The 24441-nt window shown below is 31.7% G+C and overlaps 1 protein-coding gene across 2 annotated transcripts in view; it reads right to left on the minus strand.

Annotated features, from left to right (window-relative positions):
* The window catches only part of LOC139482117 (phosphatidylinositol 4-phosphate 3-kinase C2 domain-containing subunit alpha-like), a 66173-nt gene that overhangs the window by 37301 nt on the left and 4431 nt on the right, over positions 1 to 24441 (minus strand). Inside the window, exons 3-17 of one of the 2 annotated variants that reach the window (XM_071265789.1) lie at positions 24297 to 24373; positions 23499 to 23647; positions 22915 to 23038; positions 21882 to 21993; positions 20822 to 20892; positions 20011 to 20080; positions 19515 to 19649; positions 18263 to 18324; positions 14670 to 14732; positions 12261 to 12403; positions 8629 to 8713; positions 7567 to 7692; positions 6731 to 6901; positions 5364 to 5469; positions 2292 to 2353 (exon numbers count right to left, since the gene is read on the minus strand). In XM_071265789.1, coding sequence (XP_071121890.1) covers positions 2292 to 2353; positions 5364 to 5469; positions 6731 to 6901; positions 7567 to 7692; positions 8629 to 8713; positions 12261 to 12403; positions 14670 to 14732; positions 18263 to 18324; positions 19515 to 19649; positions 20011 to 20080; positions 20822 to 20892; positions 21882 to 21993; positions 22915 to 23038; positions 23499 to 23647; positions 24297 to 24373 — 1556 coding nt within the window. The remainder of the gene's footprint in view (positions 1 to 2291; positions 2354 to 5363; positions 5470 to 6730; positions 6902 to 7566; positions 7693 to 8628; positions 8714 to 12260; positions 12404 to 14669; positions 14733 to 18262; positions 18325 to 19514; positions 19650 to 20010; positions 20081 to 20821; positions 20893 to 21881; positions 21994 to 22914; positions 23039 to 23498; positions 23648 to 24296; positions 24374 to 24441) is intronic. The other variant, XM_071265790.1, reaches the window with a different exon arrangement.

Below are 24441 nucleotides of genomic sequence, written 5' to 3' on the forward strand. Positions count from 1 at the left end.
AAAAATTACACTGGTTATATAGCAGTTTGACAAACACTAATTTTGATCATTGAGAAGCTTAATATTTCCTTTACAACACAAAAGTAATTCAAATGTTTAGCTGACTTTACAGAGTTATCTCCCTGTAGTGTTAGGTACCACCTTAAGACTGAGTATTGCTATATTCCTAGCGCACTAAAATGCTTAGCAGAAACTTAATTTTTCTGCAAAACAAATTATGGTAAAGCTATTACTTTTATTTTTATTTTTTTTATATCTGTTATTTTATGAAGAAGATGGCCATTTCGTATTATCACCCTCTTTTCAAAATTTTGAGATTCTTACAAAGAAACACTTTATATGATGGGGATAGCTGGTATGGATTTAAAATCACAACCATATTTTAACCACGCCACCTTTAACCTGCAACACCCTTGAAAATTACCTGTTCAATACAAAGCACGAACTATCTCCAATGCAAATTCGAAAATTTCGAAACAATCTAAGTGTTTCACAGAGGTCCGGCATCTCATCTCTGATAAATGATGATTCATTAATCACTAAGAAAGCCGATAAAAGTAATAATGTTCTTATTTTAGATAAGGTCAGTTACCTTCTTGAAGGCGATCACCAATTAAATACACAACATTACACCAAATTGGAAAGCTTTGACCTAAAAGCACTTAGATGTAATATCAATACATATGTCAAAGACATGTACACCAAATGTGTTATAGATTACTCCACTTTTAATTACCTGAATAATGGTAATAATTAAATTGATTATGGGCCTGGCTACATGCATATCTTGCCTAAAATACACCGATTAAATGAATCAGAAATAGTAAAAATCAATAAATATGGGTTTAACATTGATAACATAATGCCGCCATGTCGGCCAATCATATCTCAGATTGGTACTGTCACAGAATTTATTGGACGCTACATCGATTTTTTTTAGTACCTATGGTACAAAAACAACACACTTATATAAAGGATACGTCTGATCTAATATACAAGTTGGAAAGGATTAAGCCGAATGCAGATTGCTGGCTTTGTAGTTTTGATGTCAGATCAGATTACAAAATCAAATGCCCACCTACGGATGATTTAATCTATATCCTCAGATCAATTTTAGAGAACAACATTTTTGATTTAAATGGACAGCTATATAGGCAAACAATAGGAGCCACGATAGGAGCAGTGCCAAGCCCGGAAATCTGTGATATACTCATGTATAAAATAATGAAAGAAATTCTTTCTAAGTTTCAACATAGAAAAAATATCTTTTTCTATGGAAGGTATCATGATGATATTATATTAATATATCACGGCGACTGGAAGGAAATAAAGGATTTGTTAGAGTTAGCAAATAATCATTATCCGTTCCTTAAATTCACACTAGAATTTTCATCTAAAGAAATAATATTTCTTGATGTTAATAATTTCAAAGGAACAAGATTTTCTAATGAAAATATTTTGGATGTGAAAACACACTTCAAACCGACAAATGCCTTCCTTTATCTAGATCGTAAAAGCTGTCACAATCTACATGTGGTTGCAGGGTTTATCAAGGGCAAAGTAATTGGATACATTAGAACAACAAATAATGATGTTGATTTACAAAATATTTTAGTATAGTTCAGATCGAACTTAATAAAGAGAGGATACAAGGAGCTTGAAATTGAAAAGTATATAAATGAGGCATTATCTTGTAATAGATCGAATTTAGTCAGAAAAAGGCCAAAAAACACACAAAGGAAATTCCTTCAGTATTGGCAACGAAATTCAATCCATGCATTCATAAATTAAAACAATGCATTAGTAAACATTGGGATCTACTAACACAGGATGCAGTTTGCAACGAAATATTTTCAAGCAAGCCAATAATAGCTTATACATTTGTAAAAAGCATAAAAATATTGCAGATCTATTGACAACGACAAAATTAAAATAAATTGATATAGGTAAATCCCTGATGATGGGGGGGCCTACAATGCTTAAACCCTTTCATAAATGTTATACATTTATCATTAGCATATAATACAAAAACCGCCGAAACATTAAATTAATGTCTGATTGATGTAAAGCAATTGAAAGTCTAGTAATACTAGCATCATGTGATCAATATTTTGTAATATAATTACAATAAGTACTAATAGTATGTATACAGAGTCTTCCGAATAAGATTTTTTGCTATCGGAATTCAGACTGATGTTGGAATACATGGATGTTAGGTGTCACTTTTATACAAAAATTCTGACACCTTCATCAAGTTAGTAACAAAAGAAAAGATAAAATATCCAACTTACGAAATTTTAGATGTCATTACTGTAGGGAATTCAACATGACAACCAAAATCTGGAAAATTTATCTGGAAAAGACAAAAAAAATTATACCCATCAATTGTAAAGTCAAAGCATTTAATAGATTCGTTATATATTACATTTCAAGTCATGTCATATGCAACAGAGCATCTGGGTAATCCCAGAAGGTGATGTAGATCACTTATTAAATGACATCTGCAGCAGAAACTTTAAAAAAAAAAATCAAAAAAAAAATGGTTGGATTATGTGTGAGCCAATGCTCCATGCTGAGGGCTTTACTTTGTTAATGTCTGTTTCATTTTGGTCTTTTGTGGATAGTTGTCTCATTGGCAAACATACCACATCTTCTTTTTTATATTTGACCTGTAATTGTTTACTTTTTACACATTGTGACTTGTTGTCTCATTGGCACTCATACTATTGATTCATTTATTTTCGTGGGTACCAATTTTCGTGGGTTGAGGAAAACTTAAATGTTTGTTGATATTTAATTTCGTGGTTTGGCCGAAGTATGCATACAAGCCTATGGAAAATGTTGTTTTCATTGAACATTTTATTTCGTGGTTCACCTGTTCCCACGAATTTCACGAAAAAATTGGTATCCAATAATGAATCCACAGTATCTATTTGATTACAACTGTGAATAATTTTTTTGTTTAGAGAAGCATTTTCGGTATTCAAATTAAATATTAAAATTTGGATGTTAAGGCCAAGTTTGTATCTCTATTATGGATAGAAAAAATTTGTAAGGGTTCCACGGAACCCAGTGTCTCGCCTACTTTTGCTGTTAATTGCAGACTCAACAAAAATGAGGAAAAACATCAATAAAAATTTCCCTCTCGATACTGTCTTTTGATTGAAAGAAGCTTCCAAAATTTTCTTCTGAATAATATCTTATGATCAGAAACAAGCTTTTGTCTAAGTTTGGTAGAAATCCAGGATAGTTAAAGAACATTATAAAAATTTTAAAAACTTAAATCATAGAGTGAATGTTTTATTTCTGGCATAAAAACTAAGTCCATTTATAAGTAAAATACGGAAAAGTGGAAATTTATTTTTACAAAATTTTCTTCTTGATACTATCTTATGATCATAAACAAGCTTCTGTCCAAGTTTGGTACAAATCAAGGATAGTTTATGAAAGTTATTAAAATTTTTAAAACTTTAACCACAGAGTGAATGTAATGTTTCCTCGCAGAAAAACTAAGTCCATTTATAAGTAAAATACGGAAAAGTGGAAATTTATTTTCACAAAATTTTCTTCTTGATACTATCTTATGATCATAAACAAGCTTCTGTCCAAGTTTGGTATAAATCAAGGATATGAAAGTTATTAAAATTTTAAAAACTTTAACCACAGAGTGAATGTAATGTTTCCTCGCAGAAAAACTAAGTCCATTTATAAGTAAAATACGGAAAAAATGGAATTTTATTTTTACAAAATTTACTTCTGGATACTTTCTTATGATCATAATCAAGCTTCTGTCCAAGTTTGGTAGAATTTCAGTATAGTTTAAGAAAGTTATTAAAATTTCAAAAACTTTAACCACAGAGTGAATATTTGTGGACGACGCCGACGACGACGCCAACGACGACGGAATGTACGATCGCTTAGTCTCGCTTTTTCGACTAAGTCGAAGGCTCGACAAAAAAACTATTCCAAAATTTATAAGGTAGGTAGATGGGCGGCACTCAAAATAATGAAATTTGTGCAGTCGCATTTCCCTTAGAACTTTATAAGAATTATAAGTTCAATAAAAAATTTTACGTTACGTACGGGTTGTCAAGTTTTTAAAAATTGCCTCCTTTTTTTTTTTTACATGTATGAGTTAAGGGAGTCAAAACAAGTGAAACTGCGAGCTACTGCTCACTGATGATACCCCCGCCGCAAGTGGATAATATTAATAGTGTAAAAATATGCAAGTGTTCGGTAAACAGGAAGTTGTCGAGTGATGAATCTGAAAACGCATCACACGGTATAGCTGACTTATAAAAATCCTGAAACCAAATTTCAGAAATCCTTGTATTGTAGTTCCTGAGAAAAATGTGACGAAAATTTTTAACTTGGTTATCATGTGTAAAATCATACAAGTGTTCGGTAAACAGGAAGTAGTCAAGTGATGAATCTGAAAACGCATCACACGGTATAGCTGACTTATATAAATCCTGAAACCAAATTTCAGAAATCCTTGTATGGTAGTTCCTGAGAAAAATGTGACGAAAATTTTCAACTTGGCTATCATGTGTAAAATCATACAAGTGTTCGGTAAACAGGAAGTTGTCAAGTGATGAATCTGAAAACGCATCACACGGTATAGCTGACTTATATAAATCCTGAAACCAAATTTCAGAAATCCTTGTATTGTAGTTCCTGAGAAAAATGTGACGAAAATTTTCAACTTGGCTATCATGTGTAAAATCAGACAAGTGTTCGGTAAACAGGAAGTTGTCAAGTGATGAATCTGAAAATGCATCACACAGTATGGCTGACATATATAAATGTTGATACCAAATTACAGAAAGGGTGGATGTGTAGTTCCTGAGAAAAATGTGACGAAAGTTTCATGGGACGGACTGACTGACGGACTGACTGACGGACGGACGGACTGACAGACAGAGGTAAAACAGTATACCCCCCCTTTTTTAAAGCGAAAGCGGGGGTATAATAATAATAAGCTTTTCAAAACACTGGTATATATTGATAGAAGATTAATAAAGGAATCAAAAGACCAAAAAAAATATATAGGTCACTGTGCTTGTTTTCAACATATTAGCCATAGAAATTTTGACGGGAAAAAGTTCAATCTTGACTTTTCAAAGCTTTATCATTGACTAGTTTAAGTTCTCAAACACTATTAAAAAATAAATAAAATTTTATAAGACTTTTACAGATGGCAAATCATTATACATGTAAAAGATTTATAAAAAGAAAAATGGGGGTCAATGGGCAAATTTTTTTAAGGCATTCAAATGGACAAAACCAGAGGATTTCGAAAATCTGACAAAAATTCCAAAACATGACAAGCGATCATCCTTAAATACTATAATTGTGTTTACCTGCATTAACACAGTATCATTCTGTATAACAGAACCAATAGGTAACAATGGATCAGCTGCAGCATGCATTCTTAATGGAACAAGGTGACTTCCTCGTATCAACTCTCTACAAATATAAAAAAGAAGATGTGGTATGATTGCCAAATAGACAACTCTACACGAGAGACAAAAATGACACAGAAATTAACAACTATAGGTCACCGTACACATTTGTACAACATTTTCCTAGTTTTGTTAGAGATAATCTCTTTTCATGAAATAACATTTAAATTAGCATTCCTGGCCTGCTTATTGGAATTTATTTTCTTCGTATTGAAGAGGGGGGTAAAGGGTTATTTCGTGCAATGTGTTTTGCCATTTTTATTTTACATGCAGGAAATTATTAATTGTTAGTTCATTGTGAATTGGCAATTTCATTTTGTATTCTTCGGTGCAGATACACTCCACACCCCCCCCCCCCCCCCCCCTTTCCCCCTTCACGTCCCTTATTGGATAGATTATCATACATGTTAGTAAAAGAGTGGCAAGAATTGAAAGCAGAAAATATCAGCATTTTTTGGAAAAATTATGTTTGGCACAAGTCTTTGGCTTCCGTCCACTTTTAATGTAAAGTTAAAGTAAATATGTCATATCACAGTAAATGGTCAAGTCACAGATTTTTTGAGACAGCTATGGTTTGTATAACTAAACAGAAATTGAAAAACAAAATTGCAGTCTTTTCTCATATTTTTTAAAATGTCACTGAATGGATCTTTCAAAATATGTGAGTATTTGTTATTTAAACATGTACTGTTCTGTGATAATTAATTTTTCACCAAAAACACCACATTAACTGTCCCTGTAGCTTATCTAATGGTAAGATTTCTCTTATTTTGTGTCACATCAATTGCTTTCTCATTAAGGTATGTATATAAAAATTGGCAATAAACAAAACCAAAACAACAGTTTCATTTTTTCCCCTTTGTTCAGAAGCAAATAATAAACCAAGTTGGTTGATGCCTGTCATATTTGTTTTTGGTAAATTGTTTTGTAATGAATGAAATAAGGCAATAAGTTTTCTAAATTGAATTGTTTCATATTTCTCTTGTCAGGGCCTATGATTGCAAACTATAGGGTATGTGTTTTTCTCAATGTTAAAGGCATAGTTGCCTATAATTGCTTACATCAACTTTGAACTTTGGGGGATAGTTGTCTTATTGGAAATCATACAACATCTCCATAATTTTATATAAGACAAAGCAAAAAATAATCATACTATGGTGGATAGTTGTATCATTGGCAATCATACCACTTCTATTTTTACAGGACTAATTTCACTATAAATCATATTTCAACAATTCAATTTTGAAACTGGTACCAATACATACTCTTTTTGTGAGTAAAGTTGTATAGTGACTCCACCCAGAACCGTCTGTAATTTATCAGTAGCATTAGCAGGACTGTTGTTACCAGTAGCTACAGATTTCTGACCATACAAAGTTAGACATAGTCTTGTTTCCCTTGGCAAGGCCATTAATATCACTTTTTCAAAATTAATCCTGAAAATAAAAGATTGCAAAACAAATTGTAAGACTTTTTAATATCATTGATATTGGAAAATATCTCTTGTACTTTTTAGGACCTTATATAGCTAGGTGTTGGTTCTTTCAAATGTACTATATTGTAATAGCTTCAGCAACAGCTTCCAAACCTTTGATGAGCTTTCAAAATTATAGAAAAATTGTGCATTCTAAATTTTGGTTTTTTTTGCATTTTTAGGATTTAGTAGTAGAAAGGGATTGATTTGTTTTCACTCAAAATCAAAAGGCAATATTACAGCTGATTTCCTAATGCTTACAAAGTAAAACTTTGGTTGGCTTGCTTGCTTTGTTTGTATAATTGTTTATACAAGCTTTGTGAATAAGATTGACATCTTTAAACAATATATATAGCCATAGTTATATATTATATCTGAATTTAATTGGGTGTTATCATAATATGATTGTACAATATACAACAAAGTAAGCAAGCTAACCAAAGTTTTGCTCTAAATGCATTAGGAAATTAGCTGTAAAATAAGATTTTTATTATTCAAAATTTCAATTCCACTTATATATTAGCAAATGTAAAAAACAACTTATTAACTTTATGTGACCAATAAAAACTGTATTTTTTTTCCTAAAATTCCATAAATTTTATAACATTAAAGATCTGTCTACTTTACCATTCGTCCCATAGTATTCTATCACACAGGCCAGTATTATTGATGGCTTTAAAACTTGTCATTCTGTCCAGCTCTATCTTCTTGTTAGCATAGTACAGAGAACATACAACTTTATATTCATCATATCTGAAATTAGATTAGAGCTACAAAATGTATTAGATATTAAATATACTTCCGGAAGTGTTACCTGTTTTTCTAAGACCATCAACTCCTACTGATTGAAAATTATTTAAGTTTATCTATTGTCATATGTACAGATATCTCTTCATCAACAAACAGTAGTAATCATAATAATTCATCTTCTAAAATATAAACTTAAAATTGCATTAACCATGTTAACCCTGTTAACCCTGACAACTTACATGATATATTCAAAAGGTATTTCTGAAATAAGTGTACCGGTATGCATTTTATTTTACTTATTGTGAACTAGATGCTTCAAACATAATAAATACAAAATGTGTCCATGGGACACAGAAGATGCCCCTGATTGCATACAATGCAAGGCATTCTGAAGTCTTAAGATCTAAAACGAAGGCATGAGTTGATATAACTCAAGAATCTTCAATGTGACACCTTCCAAATTTGAACTTGATCATTGTTTTATGGTAATGTTTCATAACAATTGGTTAAGGAAAACTAAAATAAGAGAACAGAAACCAGGGACATATCAACAGACATACAGACAGACAAGGGAAACACTAAATGCTTCCTCTGCTGCTGTGGTCGCATTAAAAAAATAACAAATTCTGATTTTTTTCTTCTTCAGCTATGACTTTTTCAGTTTATTTTGCGACTTATGAGTTTAAATGTCCCTTTCATATTTTTCGCCCCTCTTTAAAAGTTCTTAAGTCTGTCATGTATATGGTGATATCAATAATTTAATTCATTTATTTATAAACCGCATATAAAATATGGTTAAATTGAAGTATTTTTGGTAAATGACAAAAAAACATATCAACTTTCTTTACAAAATCTATGACTTCATACTTTCTTTGTGTTCCCAACTATATCAACTACTAACTTTTCAGCATATTATACACAACAAAATGCGGAACTCACTTAGTAGACCAGTATGGAGGAATTCTGTGTACTGTTGCTATATGTAGTATGAAATTATCTTCAACAGTGGTTACTGATTTGCTGCCTGGAAATAAAAATAAATCATACAATTTGCAGTGTATTAAAGAGCTAAGCAGTACACCATCAAATCAATTTGAAACAAGAATGTGTCCACTTTCATTTTCTAAGTTCAATGGACCCTGAAATTGGGGTAAACAGACGGGAGAACAGACAAACGGACGTAGAGCCCAGAAATCATAATACCCCTCTACTATCAGAGGTGGGCATAAACAGAAAAATTTTGCCTGGTGTTGGCCCATTCATGCCCTTAAACGGTGACAAAAGAGTAAAAATAATAGTAAAGTTTATAAAATGAAACGAACAAGAATGCCTGGAAAAAAGGGCTAAAACAAATCTATTAGCCTAAGTAAGAGTGGCCAATGTTTTTACATTTATTCATCGCAATCAAACTGACAAGAACAGAACCAATCAGACAGTTATTAAGTATACTCTTTCAGGGCTCACACTACTTCAGAATTATAGGGAGAAGTGACTTCTCTTTTTGAAACTGATAGGGAGAAGTGGTGAGATTTGAAAGAGAAGTGCTCATTCGCGCGGTGCGATACAATGTTTGGATTTTACAATAGTATAAAGGACCATATGTAAATAATGTTCTTTTTATACTGTTCAATTCATATCTGAGTAAAAAAATTACAATTAAAGTAACATTTAAAATTAAAGGTTGTTTAAGCTTGTGAGAAACTACCAACTAAATATCTAGCACTAAAAAAATAAAAAATATTTAAACTAGAGGCTCTAAAGAGCCTGTGTCGCTCACCTTGGTCTATGTGCATATTAAACAAAGGACACAAATGGATTCATGACAAAATTGTATTTTGGTGATGGTGATGTGTTTGAAGTTCTTACTTTACTGAACGATTTTGCTTCTTACAATTATATCTATCATGAACTTTGCCCATTAGTAACAGAGAACTATATTTGGTAAAAATTTACATAAACTTACCAAATTAATGAAAATTGTTAAAAATTGACTATAAAGGGCAATAACTCCTTAAGGGGTCAATTGACCATTTAGGTCATGTTGACTTATTTGTAGATCTTACTTTGCTGAACATTATTGCTGTTTACAGTTTATCTCTAACTATAATAATATTCAAGATAATAACCAAAAACAGCAAAATTTCTTCAAAATTACCAATTCAGGGGCAGCAACCCAACAACCGATTGACCGATTCATCTGAAAATTTCAGGGCAGATAGTTCTTGACCTGATAAACATTTTTATCCCCTGTCAGATTTCCTCAAAATGCTTTGGTTTTTGAGTTATAAGCCAAAAACTGCATTTTACCCCTATGTTCTATTTTTAGCGGTGGCGGCCATCTTGGTTGGTTGACCAGGTCACGCCACACATTTTTTAAACTAGATACCCCAAAGATGATTGTGGCCAAGTTTGGATTAATTTGGACAAGTAGTTTCAGAGGAGAAGATTTTTGTAAAAGATTACTTTAATTTATGAAAAATGGTTAAAAATTGACTATAAAGGGCAATAACTCCTAAACGGGTCAACTGACCATTTTGGTCATGTTGACTTATTTGTAGATCTTACTTTGCTGAACATTATTGCTGTTTACAGTTTATCTCTATCTATAATAATATTCAAGATAATAACCAAAAACAGCAAAATTTCCTCAAAATTACCAATTCAGGGGCAGCAACCCAACAACCGATTGACCGATTCATCTCAAAATTTTAGGGCAGATAGATCTTGACCTGATAAACATTTTTATCCCATGTCAGATTTCCTCAAAATGCTTTGGTTTTTGAGTTATAAGCCAAAAACTGCATTTTACCCCTATGTTCTATTTTTAGCCGTGGCGGCCATCTTGGTTGGTTGACCAGGTCACGCCACACATTTTTTAAACTAGATACCCCAAAGATGATTGTGGCCAAGTTTGGATTAATTTGGCCAAGTAGTTTCAGAGGAGAAGATTTTTGTAAAAGATTACTTTAATTAACGAAAAATGGTTAAAAATTGACTATAAAGGGCAATAACTCCTAAACGGGTCAACTGACCATTTTGGTCATGTTGACTTATTTGTAGATCTTACTTTGCTGAACATTATTGCTGTTTACAGTTTATCTCTAACTATAATAATATTCAAGATAATAACCAAAAACAGCAAAATTTCTTCAAAATTACCAATTCAGGGGCAGCAACCCAACAACCGATTGACCGATTCATCTGAAAATTTCAGGGCAGATAGATCTTGACCTGATAAACATTTTTACCCCATGTCAGATTTGCTCTAAATGCTTTGGTTTTTGAGTTATAAGCCAAAAACTGCATTTTACCCCTATGTTCTATTTTTAGCCGTGGCGGCCATCTTGGTTGGTTGACCGGGTCACGCCACACATTTTTTAAACTAGATACCCCAATGATGATTGTGGCCAAGTTTGGTTTGATTTGGCCCAGTAGTTTCAGAGGAGAAGATTTTTGTAAAAGTTAACGACGACGGACGACGACGGACGACGACGGACGACGACGGACGACGACGGACGACGGACGCCAAGTGATGAGAAAAGCTCACTTGGCCCTTCGGGCCAGGTGAGCTAAAAAATGTAAAGAAATTATAATATATCAATTACAATTTAATTAAAAATTATCTTGTGTATGACATTCAGTATTTCTCATAATAAAATATAAAAGTTATTAAGCTGGGCCATAATATATTGATATATAATAATAGTCTCAGAGTTAAGCAACTTTAATCAATAGTTTGAAACAATCCATAAAAAATATAAGGAATTATATACAGCAATCAATTAGATGTAACCAAAAGTCTCTTAATGCGTGTGGAATGCGTATTTTCCCCTTTGGGATCAATATTCTTATGTCAGCTGTTCCATCCGTGCGTCCGTAGTAATTATTGTAAAAGTACGGATTTCGGTCATAGCTGGTCCGGTTCAGATCCGGAGATTAGAAATCGGTCAATGGCGGACGAATGCAAGAAAATTTACAAAAATAAACGATGTTTGACAAGTTATTTGGAAAGGAACATGACGTTTTTAATGCAATTAATGGATTAAAATTTACTGGAGGCAACTTTTATCACGTTTAAATGAAGTAACAAACTTATTTTGCTGCCGAAATTGAGGTTGATGTACGTTTTCGAGTAACAAGCACCGGTACTTGCGGAAATGCACGAAGTGATAAAAAGTTGTATTTTTATCAAATAACCTGCTACACACTGCGAAGACAATGCTTCAACCTCTTTTCAAAAGATAATGAATTGTTTATGTCTGAATTTCTTTAATTATCAATAAAAATTTAATGTTTCATCAACTTGGTAAAAATTGAAAATGTCCGATGACGGAAGCGACTGAAAGCGACTGTCGTCAAGAACAGGGCGACTTGTTTTCGCTTTTGGGGGTCGGGGAAAGCGAAGTGACGGTCGGGAAGGCGACTTCTTCGCCCAAGTCGCCTGGTAGCGTGAGCCCTGCTCTTTATTTCATCTTTGTCATCACCAATCAAAGAGTATGTTACATCTACTTTAAATATCCCAGTTTGCCTTGACAGTAGAACCAATCAGAAAATCTGTTACATCTACTTACCCCAATCTGCTTTGACAGTAGAACCAATCAGAAAATCTGTATGGAATGTTATGCAGTACATTCTAATAAATTCTTTCACAGCCTTCAAAAGCTGTTCTAAAGCCTCTTCCATTTCTTCTATCAATGAACATTTAATTGCCATACTGAAAATATTTTAGATACGTTTAAAAATATTTCATTACTTAAAGTAAAATGGATTGAACACATAAGTAAACCATACTTATGAATTCCTCTCTGAATAACAGTTTATTACAATACAAAGTCTATAAATGTATGAGTATGCATATTTTAAAATTAACAATTCTTTACGAGTCTTGATATTGAAAAAGTATGACAATAAAATCTGAAAAATTGACAATGATGATGATACGAATAAATCACAAATTACATTATTAACCTTCAAATGACAAGCAATCTTTCAGACCTTTTGGTAGATTCAAACACATGTTTAAATACATTAAAGTTTTGTTTATACAACAGGTTTGGATAACCAGATGTCAGTATAGACTGTCTATAATATGAAAAAAAATATGAAATATAATCGTGATTACACGGCACAATTTATAGATAAAGCTTCTAAAAAATATTTTCTTTAAATAATAACTATTATGTCTATATTTACAATGGTATACTCATCTTTGAACCACTTTTATTGTGATTGTTGTAAATGTCATTAGTAAAATTCACAAAAATCAAGGTGAAGAGGTCACTTATTGCAGATAATGCTGTTTCACTAAACATGCAATAAACGATTTAAGAAGAATATTGGTTTACAGATCTATGTTTACAATAACAAATAAACTAACAAAACATAATTTACAAAACTCAACTGCTAGGAAAAAATATTATAGCAGCAGAGTTGAATACTAGGTACTGTGGATTCATTTATTTTCGTGGGTATCAATTTTCGTGGATTGCTGAAATTTTGCATATTCGTGGCTATTTAATTTCGTTGTTTTGCCAATCTCTGTATATAAAACCTATTTATTAAGTGTATTCGTTGAACATTTGAATTCGTGGTTCACCTGTACCCACGAAAACCACAAAAATTGGTATCCAACGAATAATAATGAATCCACAGTAATAAGATTAGCAAGTGTTCTTCAAAGCAACCCAAAACCAAAGGACTATTCTAAATTGTAAATCTAGTATCTATAAAATAATACAACTCCTTTTACATATTGTACTGATTTTTATACTTTTGTTAGTTTTTGGCAGTTTTAAGACTCCCTAGCAGAATTATATTTCATAATAAAAATCTATTCGTTATACATAAAACATTTTTTCTAATAATGTTAGTTTTGTTACTACAATATTTACATGTTATGACCTTTTTATACACAGAAAAGCTTAGTTTGAAGAAACTTATATTAAATATAAACAGGCTTGGACTTCTCTTTAAAAGCATAGCAGACTATTGTTAAAGAGTTTTCTTCTAAAAAGGGGACCTATAAATTTATCATCAGTATAGGTAGCAGGTTTTAGGTAAAGTACCCAGAGAATTTACTTTTACTTTTCTACATTGGCTGGAGGTATAGGGGGAGGGTTGAGATCTCACAAACATGTTTAACCCCACCGCATTTTTGCGCCTGTCCCAAGTCAGGAGCCTCTGGCCTTTGTTAGTCTTGTATTATTTTAATTTTAGTTTCTTGTGTACAATATGAAAATTAGTATGGCGTTCATTATCACTGGACTAGTATATATTTGTTTAGGGGCCAGCTGAAGGACACCTCCGGGTGCGGGAATTTCTCGCTACATTGAAGACCTGTTGGTGACCCTCTGCTGTTGTTTTTTATTTGGTCGGGTTGTTGTCTCTTTGACACATTCCCCATTTCCATTCTCAATTTTAAGCTTATTGAAGCTCTTTCTATTTCAAGGAAATACTGCCTTGGTGGTCTCAAGGTAGACTGCTTGTTTCAAATGCATGTGATATTTGGTCTGATCCCAGGCTAGATCAAACAGAAAGTTTAAAATTTGGTATTTCATATTCTACTAAGCCAAAGTGAGACATTAAGGCATAAGGGCAAGACCGGTCATCTACAAGTTACAATATTGTTTCTGGGTAGGAAGATATTTTTCCTTCAAAAGTTACCATGTAACACATTTAAAACAAATAGTAAAAAAAATACCAATTTTATCATAAACATGATAAATGGCCAAATTCACAAATTAATGGTGGATTGGTTAACGTACAGTTATCTTACACAAGTGTGAGGCAAATGTACTCAAAATATACTTAAAACTGGCTTTCAAGTGTAAAATGATTTATAGCTATATCATACTAGGACATTTTAGCAAAACTCCTTTTTTAGGAGATCCAAGCCTGTTTTTAGAAATTCAGATTTTACCAATAAAAAAAAAAGCTGCAGTACCAAAAAGCTGTGACCAAAATAACGGCTAAAATTTTACCATTCCATATAATTCTGCTTACTAGATAGGTTGAATATAAACAAAGGGTTGACTACTACCAAACTAAAGAAATGTTAACAAGAATAAGATATATTAACAGAACAATGTACATGATGTATATGTCAAGGAGACAGCAACCCAACAGCTTAAGTTCATATAATTATACAAGGTGTTTAAAAATACTGTTGTCGGTTAATTATCTCATTAAACATTAACATATAAAGGGGATCTTTGACACTCATTCTTATTGTATGATGACTAAAAAGATTTTGTTATTAGTACTCTGGATTTGTTGATACTTGATTGTGTGGTTTTATCAAATAAATGTTTGTATACAAACATTTAGAAATTTTTTATTTAAAAATTGAATGCTTCTTTATGTAACTTCATTGGGGTGTAAAAGCGTTGACCGAAGTACATTTTGTATGAAGCGCAGAAGCGCTTCATTCTAAAAATGTGCACATGGTCAACGCTTTTACAACCCTATGAAGTTACAAAAAGAAGCATTCAATTCTTATAATTACATTTTTTAGCTTTATTCATGAAAACACTAATTTTATAATTGTTTTATTTAATTCACCTGTGCACTTTATTGTTGGACCACGTGATATCATGAATGAAAAGTGTTATTGAGTAATGCAATTGATTAAGGAATAACACATGATGTGCAGTTAGCCAATCAGAATAAAGTATCATAATGAAACATACATCTAATGTAATTATTTTGTTTAACATTGATATTCCTGGTAAATCTTTAACTTTGTACTCCACAAATAATAATGAATTCACAGTAATTGAATGTAATACATCTTATCGATTTGTTCATACGAAATCAAGTTTGATAGACATCTGTGGTTTCAGAATCTGATGAATCATTGCTAATTTAATTCTTTTAACACCAACGTGAGAAAAAAAATATTACTTCTTGGACAAATGTTCATTGTTTAAGAGGTTTTCAGCCAATCATTTTGTATTGGTGTATTTTGGGGGGAAAATTACCCACAATGCATCTGATTCTCATTGTGATGAATTGCTGAGTTGTACAATATAATGAAAGGAATGAATGCAATCAACCCACAAAATATGCTGTGTAATAAGACAAGAGTGCACACGCTGAAATGTCTCGCCTTCTATACTAATCATTGATATTATGTTGATAGTCCTAAGTAAAAAGCTAAGCTTTATAACAACTGTACCATAAACTTAACATTAACCAAGATAACTAAACAAAGACCAATGAACCTTGAAAATGAGGTCAAGGTCAGATGAACCATGCCAGGCAGACATGTACAGCTAACAATGCTTCTATACAACATATATAGTTGACCTATTACTTATAGTTTAAGAAAAATAGACCAAAACACAAAAACTTAACACTGTGCAATGAACCGTGAAAATGAGGTCACGGTCAAATAAAACCTGCGCGACTGACATAAAGATCATTAAATATTTCCATACACCAAATATAGTTGACCTATGGCATATAGTATTAGATAAAAAGACCAAAACTCAAAAACTTAACTTTGACCACTGAACCATGAAAATGAGGTCAAGGTCACATGACATCTGCCCGCTAGACATGTACACCTTACAATCATTCCATACAACAAATATAGTAGACCTATTGCATATAGTATGAGAACAACAGACCAAAACACAAAAATTTAACTATAACCACTGAACCATGAAAATGAGGTCAAGGTCAGATGACACCTGCCAGTTGGACATGTACACCTTACAGTCCTTCCATACACCGAATATACTAGCCCTATTGCTTATAGTATCTGAGATATGGACTTGACCACCAAAACTTAACCTTGTTCACTGATCCATGAAATGAGGTCGAGGTCAAGTGAAAACTGTCTGACAGACATGAGGACCTTGCAAGGTACGCACATATCAAATATAGTTATCCTATTACTTATAATAAGAGAGAATTCAACATTACAAAAATTCTGAACTTTTTTTTCAAGTGGTCACTGAACCATGAAAATGAGGTCAAGGACATTGGACATGTGACTGACGGAAACTTCGTAACATGAGGCATCTATATACAAAGTATGAAGCATCCAGGTCTTCCACCTTCTAAAATATAAAGCTTTTAAGAAGTTAGCTAACGCCGCCGCCGTAGCCGCCGTAGCCGCCGCCGCAGGATCACTATCCCTATGTCGAGCTTTCTGCAACAAAAGTTGCAGGCTCGACAAAAATGAACTTTCAATAGCATCTTAAACACTGTGTAAGTAGATTCTCTTTTTCAGGTTATCCCAAGTTCAAACAAAACATTTAACATGCAAGTATGTCGTTCTATTTAGACATTCATCTGGTTAATTTAGAGTACAGTTTTAAAGATTTTTCGTTATGGATGTTCCATTAAAATAATGGGGAGGGTAAAATAATTTCACAGAGAATTCAATTACTCAATACCAGCAAAGGAGATGTTAAACTAAATCACTTAGTGTTTACTTTATATGCCAAACACTGGCAGAAATTGAAGGTTTGAAGAGGAAAAAGAGAATCTACATTTTGAATAATCTACATTTCTATCAGAAATACATAGCTTTTATATTAAGATCAAGAATTTAAAGAAAATGAGTCCTGAAAAGGTTCTAAAAGCTTAATGCACGATAGGAGAAAATACCCTCGTCATAACAGAATATATATTTCAATCAGGAAACATAATTACCCATGTTTAAGATACCTTAAGGATGAAATAACAGTCATGTATACATTCAGGGGAAAAAATATAAGTGTAACGATTTGCCACAAAACTCACCAAATCATGGAAATTTTTCAATATTTAAATAACTGTGTGAAAACAGGCAATTACAGAAAGAATATAATTTTTTAAAACATTTTTCAGATAAAAACTACTTAAAATGAGTCTAAAAGAAAACAAAATCATATCAACTTTTGTTTCGTAGGATTGTGTTTATCTCTTTTTTTTTAAAGGAATATGGACCCTTTCACAAACAATGAAGACCTCAAAATAGTAAAATTATATTCTCTGGTTACTACAGATATTTCCTTAACTGTCACAATAAATTTCTGGCAAATGGATACACCTTTAAGCAAAAGTTAAATTAATCAAAACAGAACAAAACCCATTCAATTCAGAAACGAAATAAATACTACAACATAAATGCAAATTAAAGGAACATACAAAAAGTAAAAATATGACAAAACAAGCTTAGGGAAAAGTAATTTTCTAAATATACATTGAAATGGTCGCTGGTCTTAAATTTTGTTATTTAAAGGTTGTTATGGTGAACTGTATTCTGGACTGTTCCAGAATTGTGTTGGAGTTGGAAGGCACTTCAATTAAAATTGATGTGTGGAAGTTATTTTCAAATATCAGCATTATGGAACTTGAAAAAAAGTGACTTCTGACCCTCCATACATTTATTTCAGGAAAAGACCCAAAAAAATTTGTCCAATTTTGTAATTTGTTAGGGAATCTAAACTGAAAATTATTAAAGCTCATAAAGTATACACTTGATATTTTGTTAAATACATTTCTGAATATAAATTATCATATTATTCTGATGTCTGGTTACACAAAATCCTATCCAAAACGATCGTCATTTTAAACTCACCCTATGGCTTGTTGTGTGGCATAGTCTTCTGTATCTTTAGACATAACTTGACCCTCCTGGCTCTATAAAAAGTCTAATATTTTACATACTGTTGATTCATCTATTTTTCGTGGGTTTCAGTTTTCTTGGATTGAAGAAAACTGCATTTTCATAGATATTTGATCTCAAGGTTTTGCTTAAGTTGTTAGCATATTCCTATTTAACATTTGTAATGTGTTAAAGGGGCACTAGCTACAAGATATATAAAAAATCTAAAGGTTGATTTTTTTTCTGTTCAATCAATAATGAAAGTGAAATAGTGAAATAACAATTCGCTTTTTGCAGCCAAAAAGGTTCAATTTTGTCAAATTATGCTAAGAAACATTGATAATTAGTTATTTACTTGCAAGTGAATGAGTCGACCTCTTTAAATCCGTATTCATGTGAACTTCAATTTAACCCCTAGCTAGAGATTAACAACGCATGCATTGTACGTGTACTGGTTTTTTTTTTTAAAAGAATGTCAACAATGAAAGTGAAACTACGGTAAATCATTTGATTACTAATTTGATGCACATAAAATCATTCTTATACGGTTAAAAACAATGAGATTTTTAATCTATAAAATCAAATTAAACAGACCTATAAAAATCCAATTGCACATGTTGGTTTAATCTATTCATATCTTTATTTATGTTTACATGGCTTATATGGTCATCTGAGGTCAAATCGATAGTTAATTAAATGACGTCTGGACTAAAATACACACAAAATGAACCTATATATTATCTACCCCATGCTCTGTAAACTGTTTATTTTAGACTTTTGATAGCTTGGATAAATGTTTTACATTATTATAAATCAAATATTAGAATTTGAGTCAAATCGGTGACCATGAATTTGACAGCTAGTGCCCCTTTAAAGTTATATTTTTGTGGTTTCCCCAAACCAACCAAATCCACAAAAAATTGTTGTTGATCGAATAAGAATGAATCCACAGTATTTAACATACTGCTGATTCACTTGTAAATCAATTATTGTTGCAGGCTGCTGAAAGTTATATTTGTTTTATTGTTGGTTTTTTTTTTGCAATGTCAGGATCTTTTAAAGCTGACAATTCAATTATCAGTTTTACTCAACATTGCTCATTGCTGAAGGCCTACTACAAGTGTTTACATACATATTTTTTGGACTCTGTTGGACTGTTGTCTAATTGAACATAATGTCGCATCTCCTTATATTTTCATTCTGTGACCAAAACTTTTAAACTTACTGTGAGCTGTGCTACAATGTTTTCTACTCTCTGAAGAGTTTTTGTTATGTCCATAGTTTCTATCTTACATAAAGTCAAACATATGGCCTTCACAGCCTGGCTTAACTGCTGGGATCTGATCAGGGCTGTTTCATTCTGAAAGAATAAGAAAGAATTGTACATAAATTTAAAGGAAACATTGTCATTTAATTAGAAAATAAAATACAAAATACAAAAAGAGTTTTTCTTACATTTTTTTGAATTTTTCCACAAATAAATTTAATTTATACACAAATATAACCTTAATTCTCCTCTATACATAAGGACTTTCTTTAGCAAAAGGAACTGGAAATAATAATCCAATATTTGTGTTTCTTTTTTCATCTGATATTTTCTATCTTCATAAGATATTTTTGTTTTAAATTGTCTTCTTTTACATGCTAAACATTTGATCTGATATACATACAAACAAACAAGATTTTTTAAAATTGTATTTCTTTTCTAACTTTTATAGTACCTTTAGGATATGATCTCTTAATTTCTCAACTTCAACATAAAATGCATTCAGAAGAATCTCCATCTGTTCCCTGGATGAAAAAAATATTCCATTTATGGTACACAAAAACAAAACATTTAAAAGTGCAGATAACTTCCAAGAATACACAGAATATAGCAAATACAATAAGATTAAGCTACTACCAAAACTAGCTAGTGTAACCAGGTAAATAATTTTAAGGTTTTATTTTCTGGTTAATTTTGAATTAAGATAAAATCGTAAAAATATCCTTCTGTATTTATTTTAACCTTAAGAAAAGTCAGAACATGAAATGAAAATTTGCAAAATTAAACCTTGCAATAAGGTTTGACCGTTGAAAATTGTGAAATTCAAAACTACACAAAAACAAATCACTTTACAGCATTTGTGTGTGTTTTATGTACATAAATGTTATGCTTCCTTAACCATGAACCATGAAGCTAGTGCATAATACTGTATAAACTGGTAGCACTTTATAATACTAATAAAGGGAGATAAATCCAGAAACTTTCTATTTAAATTATATATGTGGAGTTGTCACCAAATATCTCTTTCAAAGTTATTTGACTGACATCAATTACTTCTATGGCTGGGTTCATTGTGTCTTATGTTCTTTAAAATATACAGTTCCATATATGTTTCATTAGAAGAGCTTATATATTACTTCTTTTCTTACATATAAAATCTTTAGATGCATTAGATTGAATAATTGATTGTTGGTTGCTTAACGTCTAATGTTGCATTAGCACAATTTAAATAATTTATTCACATATATTAGGTAATCAATACATACTTGCTTGCAATCATCTCATCTGTTTTTACATAATCTTTAGGAAAATACAAGCATTGGCTATCATCATCAATCTGAATAAAGAGTTATTTTACCTCAAAATATGATCCAACTGAAGTAAGGGCTATTCCAGAAAAAATGTAGGGGAGGGGGGGGGGGGGGGGGGGGGGGGGGGGGGGTTGGAAGGCACATTGTATTAATAATACATGGGTGATGGGTATCAGAGCAACTTTTCACACTATAATGCACTATAATTCTCAATTACAATTGTCTGGGTAGCGGGTGCTGACAAAAACTGCCTTCCAACCCCCCAACCCCCCATACATTTTTTTCTGGAATAGCCCTAACCTTAAATTAAGATTTGTTCTTTCATGAACAACATGATAGGTGCTCCAAGTGGAGCTGGATCTGCTAATCCTCAGGTATACCTGAGATCATCATCATTGTTTGTGTTGCTGACTGCTGTCTTTAGTTATTTTCTTTTTTGACTTGAGTTTCAATATCCCTTTGATATTTTAGGCCTCTCTATTTTAACAAATGGAAGCTATTTCAGAACATCAAATCAAATAAATATGTGTACTTGAAAGAACATGATTTATTATTTAGTTCTAATTAGCTTTGAACAAGCTTTTTCTCTGTTGTTTTCATGCAAGTTGTGTTTTATGCTTCATACCAAGCAGATGAGTCAAGCCTTTATCAACTGATTATTACAGTTATTTCTTTTATGGTTTTCATTTGAATGATTTCCAAATTTGTCATTGTTGGGCATTTTATAGCTGACTAAGATTTTGAAAAATATTGAATACATTTTAGCTGAGTTAGCTTTCATCATTTTCTAATCAACTTTCCAGAATTGAAAATAGTTCCAGATTTAAATAATTCCTTGTTGTATACATTTTTATTTACTGCTCATATCAATGGGTTGTAATTTCAGGCCTCACAAAAAAAAAACCAAATGGTCCGGCAACTCTACAGAGTAAATAAGATAACATAGAAAAAATTTGGTGCATCTAATAAGATTTGAGCTGTAGTGCATCACATGATTATTCATTTCTAAACTTACCGTTCTAAGAAATGGTAATAAGACTTCCTGTCTTCTCATTAGGGTAAACTTTATATCTTCATCAAGCTTCAAACAGTTATGGACATATTCATATCGACACAGTGGAAACTTACTGCAAATTATTGTGAGTTAAATTATTTTCTTTTTTAAAAAGGCATTAAATATCACTTAAGATAAATTGTTTAACAAATCTTTAATCTCAATTTGAATTTTCTTTTCATCTCTTTTAGAGATTTTCTAATTATTCTCCTGCATTGTCAGTATTTTTAACAAGGTGTTGAATGTTCAGGATTTACTTTAAAGAGTGACACAGATCAATGTAATGTTTCTGCAGAAAATAAATTAATGTTCTACAATTTTAAACATACTATAAACAAGTTTCAAGCATTTTTAATCTGATAGTTGTTTTTTTGCAAGAGGAAAATTATAGGTAATATAAATGAAACTTGGAACTTCTTTTGTATGTGACATCATGAAAGTTACAAAATTGCTTACTGTGGATTCATTTTTGTTTGTGGGATATCAATTTTTGGATGATTTTGTCAGTATCGATACGCCCCTATTCTAAATGCTCAACAAAGTACACATTTTCTAAAGGCTTGTCTATAAACAGACTTAGCCTGTAATTCATTGATTGTTTGTTGATGTGTTACATATTTGTTTTCCGTTAATTTTTTCAAATGAATCATTTACATTTGTCAATTCAGGGCGTTTTATAGCTGACCTATGCGGTATGGGCTTTGCTAAATGTTGAACATTTTACGGTGGACTCTAGTTATAAATTTCTGTGTCCTTTGGTCTCTTGTGGAGAGGTGTCTCATTGGCAATCATACCACATCTTCTTTTTTTAAAATTAAGCAAATCCACGAAATTGAATATCCATGAATATAGTTAAACATGAAAAAAAATATATGAATCCACAGTATATAAAGGGCTGCAACGTTTGCAAAGAAAGGGCTTAATGAGAAGATATATATATCTACAAATATAGATGGTAATAGTACAATTATGTATCAATTTTTCATCAACTTACTTGAGAAGATATTCTGATCTGTCATAAACCTTTAGTAAAAAGTCTGAAGTGTTTAAATCCTTCTGAGATGCACCCAAGGAACTATATAATACATGGCTTATCACCATTTCTGTTTGATTTTCAACTAAAATAGAAAACAACACAAATTAATACATAATGCTTATTTTCCTTCTGATTTTTTTTTAGAGCAAGGTGTACCGGTACACTTTTTCAAAAGTATTTTCAAGTTTACTAATTGTTTTGTTATAAATTAGCCCTTTACCACGGATAGAGTTCTCTTTTTCATGTTGAGGTCATTTATAGTGACCTTAACTGTATGGGTTTTCTCATTGTTGAAGGTTGTATAGTGGACTATAATTGCATACATTCACTCCATTTGAACTCTGGTGGATAGTTATCTTATTGGCAATCATAACACAATTCCTTTTTTCTATATTGGATTATAGTTCAAGTTGTATAAGGACTGAACTTCAGCTCAGTCCAAACCTCAAAATCGATAATATTATACTGTTATTATGCATCATAGTTTATTATGATCAAAGTACATGTACCTGCATAATTTTTAAATTAGTCCCTTTCCTTACCTTCACAGGTAAACACTATAGGTTCAGTAACAAAGTCAGAGTACACAATAATTTTAACAGACATGGAACACTGTTGTTTGGTACACAATGGACTGACTATAAATCCTAGGTTAGTCTTTGTATCTGTTGACTTGTATCGTGATTTCAACCTGTAAAATAAAGCCAGAAAAAGTTACATTAGAAGTCATAGATGAAGTAAAATCAACTTATTTTTTGTTTTCTATAAAAAAACCATATTGGAAATAAGTCTATTGTACAAGAGGACAATCAAAGTTGATAGAAACTAACTTAAATTATAAACTTTGCTATGTTAATTATAGATTATTGTTGATCATCTCAACAAGATTTATTTTTTCGCTTTTCGCCATACCGGCTCAAGCGAGAAAAGCAATCGAGTTCTGATGCCCAATGATAATCTGTTTATCACTATTTTACCTATGACAGCGTTGTTAATTTCATGAAAACGGGCATATAATTTTCATAACATTGGACTTCGCTGAGAAAGAAAATTATCAGTCAGCAAGATCAAAGGAAAATTTTGCAAAATAGCAATTATATGAAATATTGATATACCAACCACTTAAACATAAATAGTAACCACGGTAACTGTCTCTTCAATTTTCTATTGATGATGAGTTTTTAGTTATACAAAATGTATGCTCCAATTTGTTTATTGTGAACAAGGTGAATGAAATGTTTTAATCTTTCATGTGCATTATTGTGTAACAAATTTTCAGTTTTAAATTTCAGTTTAAACATTTAAAATTCATAATTTAACAACTAAGGAATAACACATACTCCACTACCATCTGACAGAATGCATTGGACTCGTCATCTACAAACATGTGCTGCCTCAACCTCTCGAAAGATTTATCCTAAAATTGACATAAAATAACTAAAGCATATTTTATGTTCAATCATCCATGTCATCCAGAATGTCAAA

Source organism: Mytilus edulis, chromosome 7 (assembly GCF_963676685.1).
Source record: "Mytilus edulis chromosome 7, xbMytEdul2.2, whole genome shotgun sequence".
In the NCBI taxonomy this organism is placed as follows: domain Eukaryota; kingdom Metazoa; phylum Mollusca; class Bivalvia; order Mytilida; family Mytilidae; genus Mytilus; species Mytilus edulis.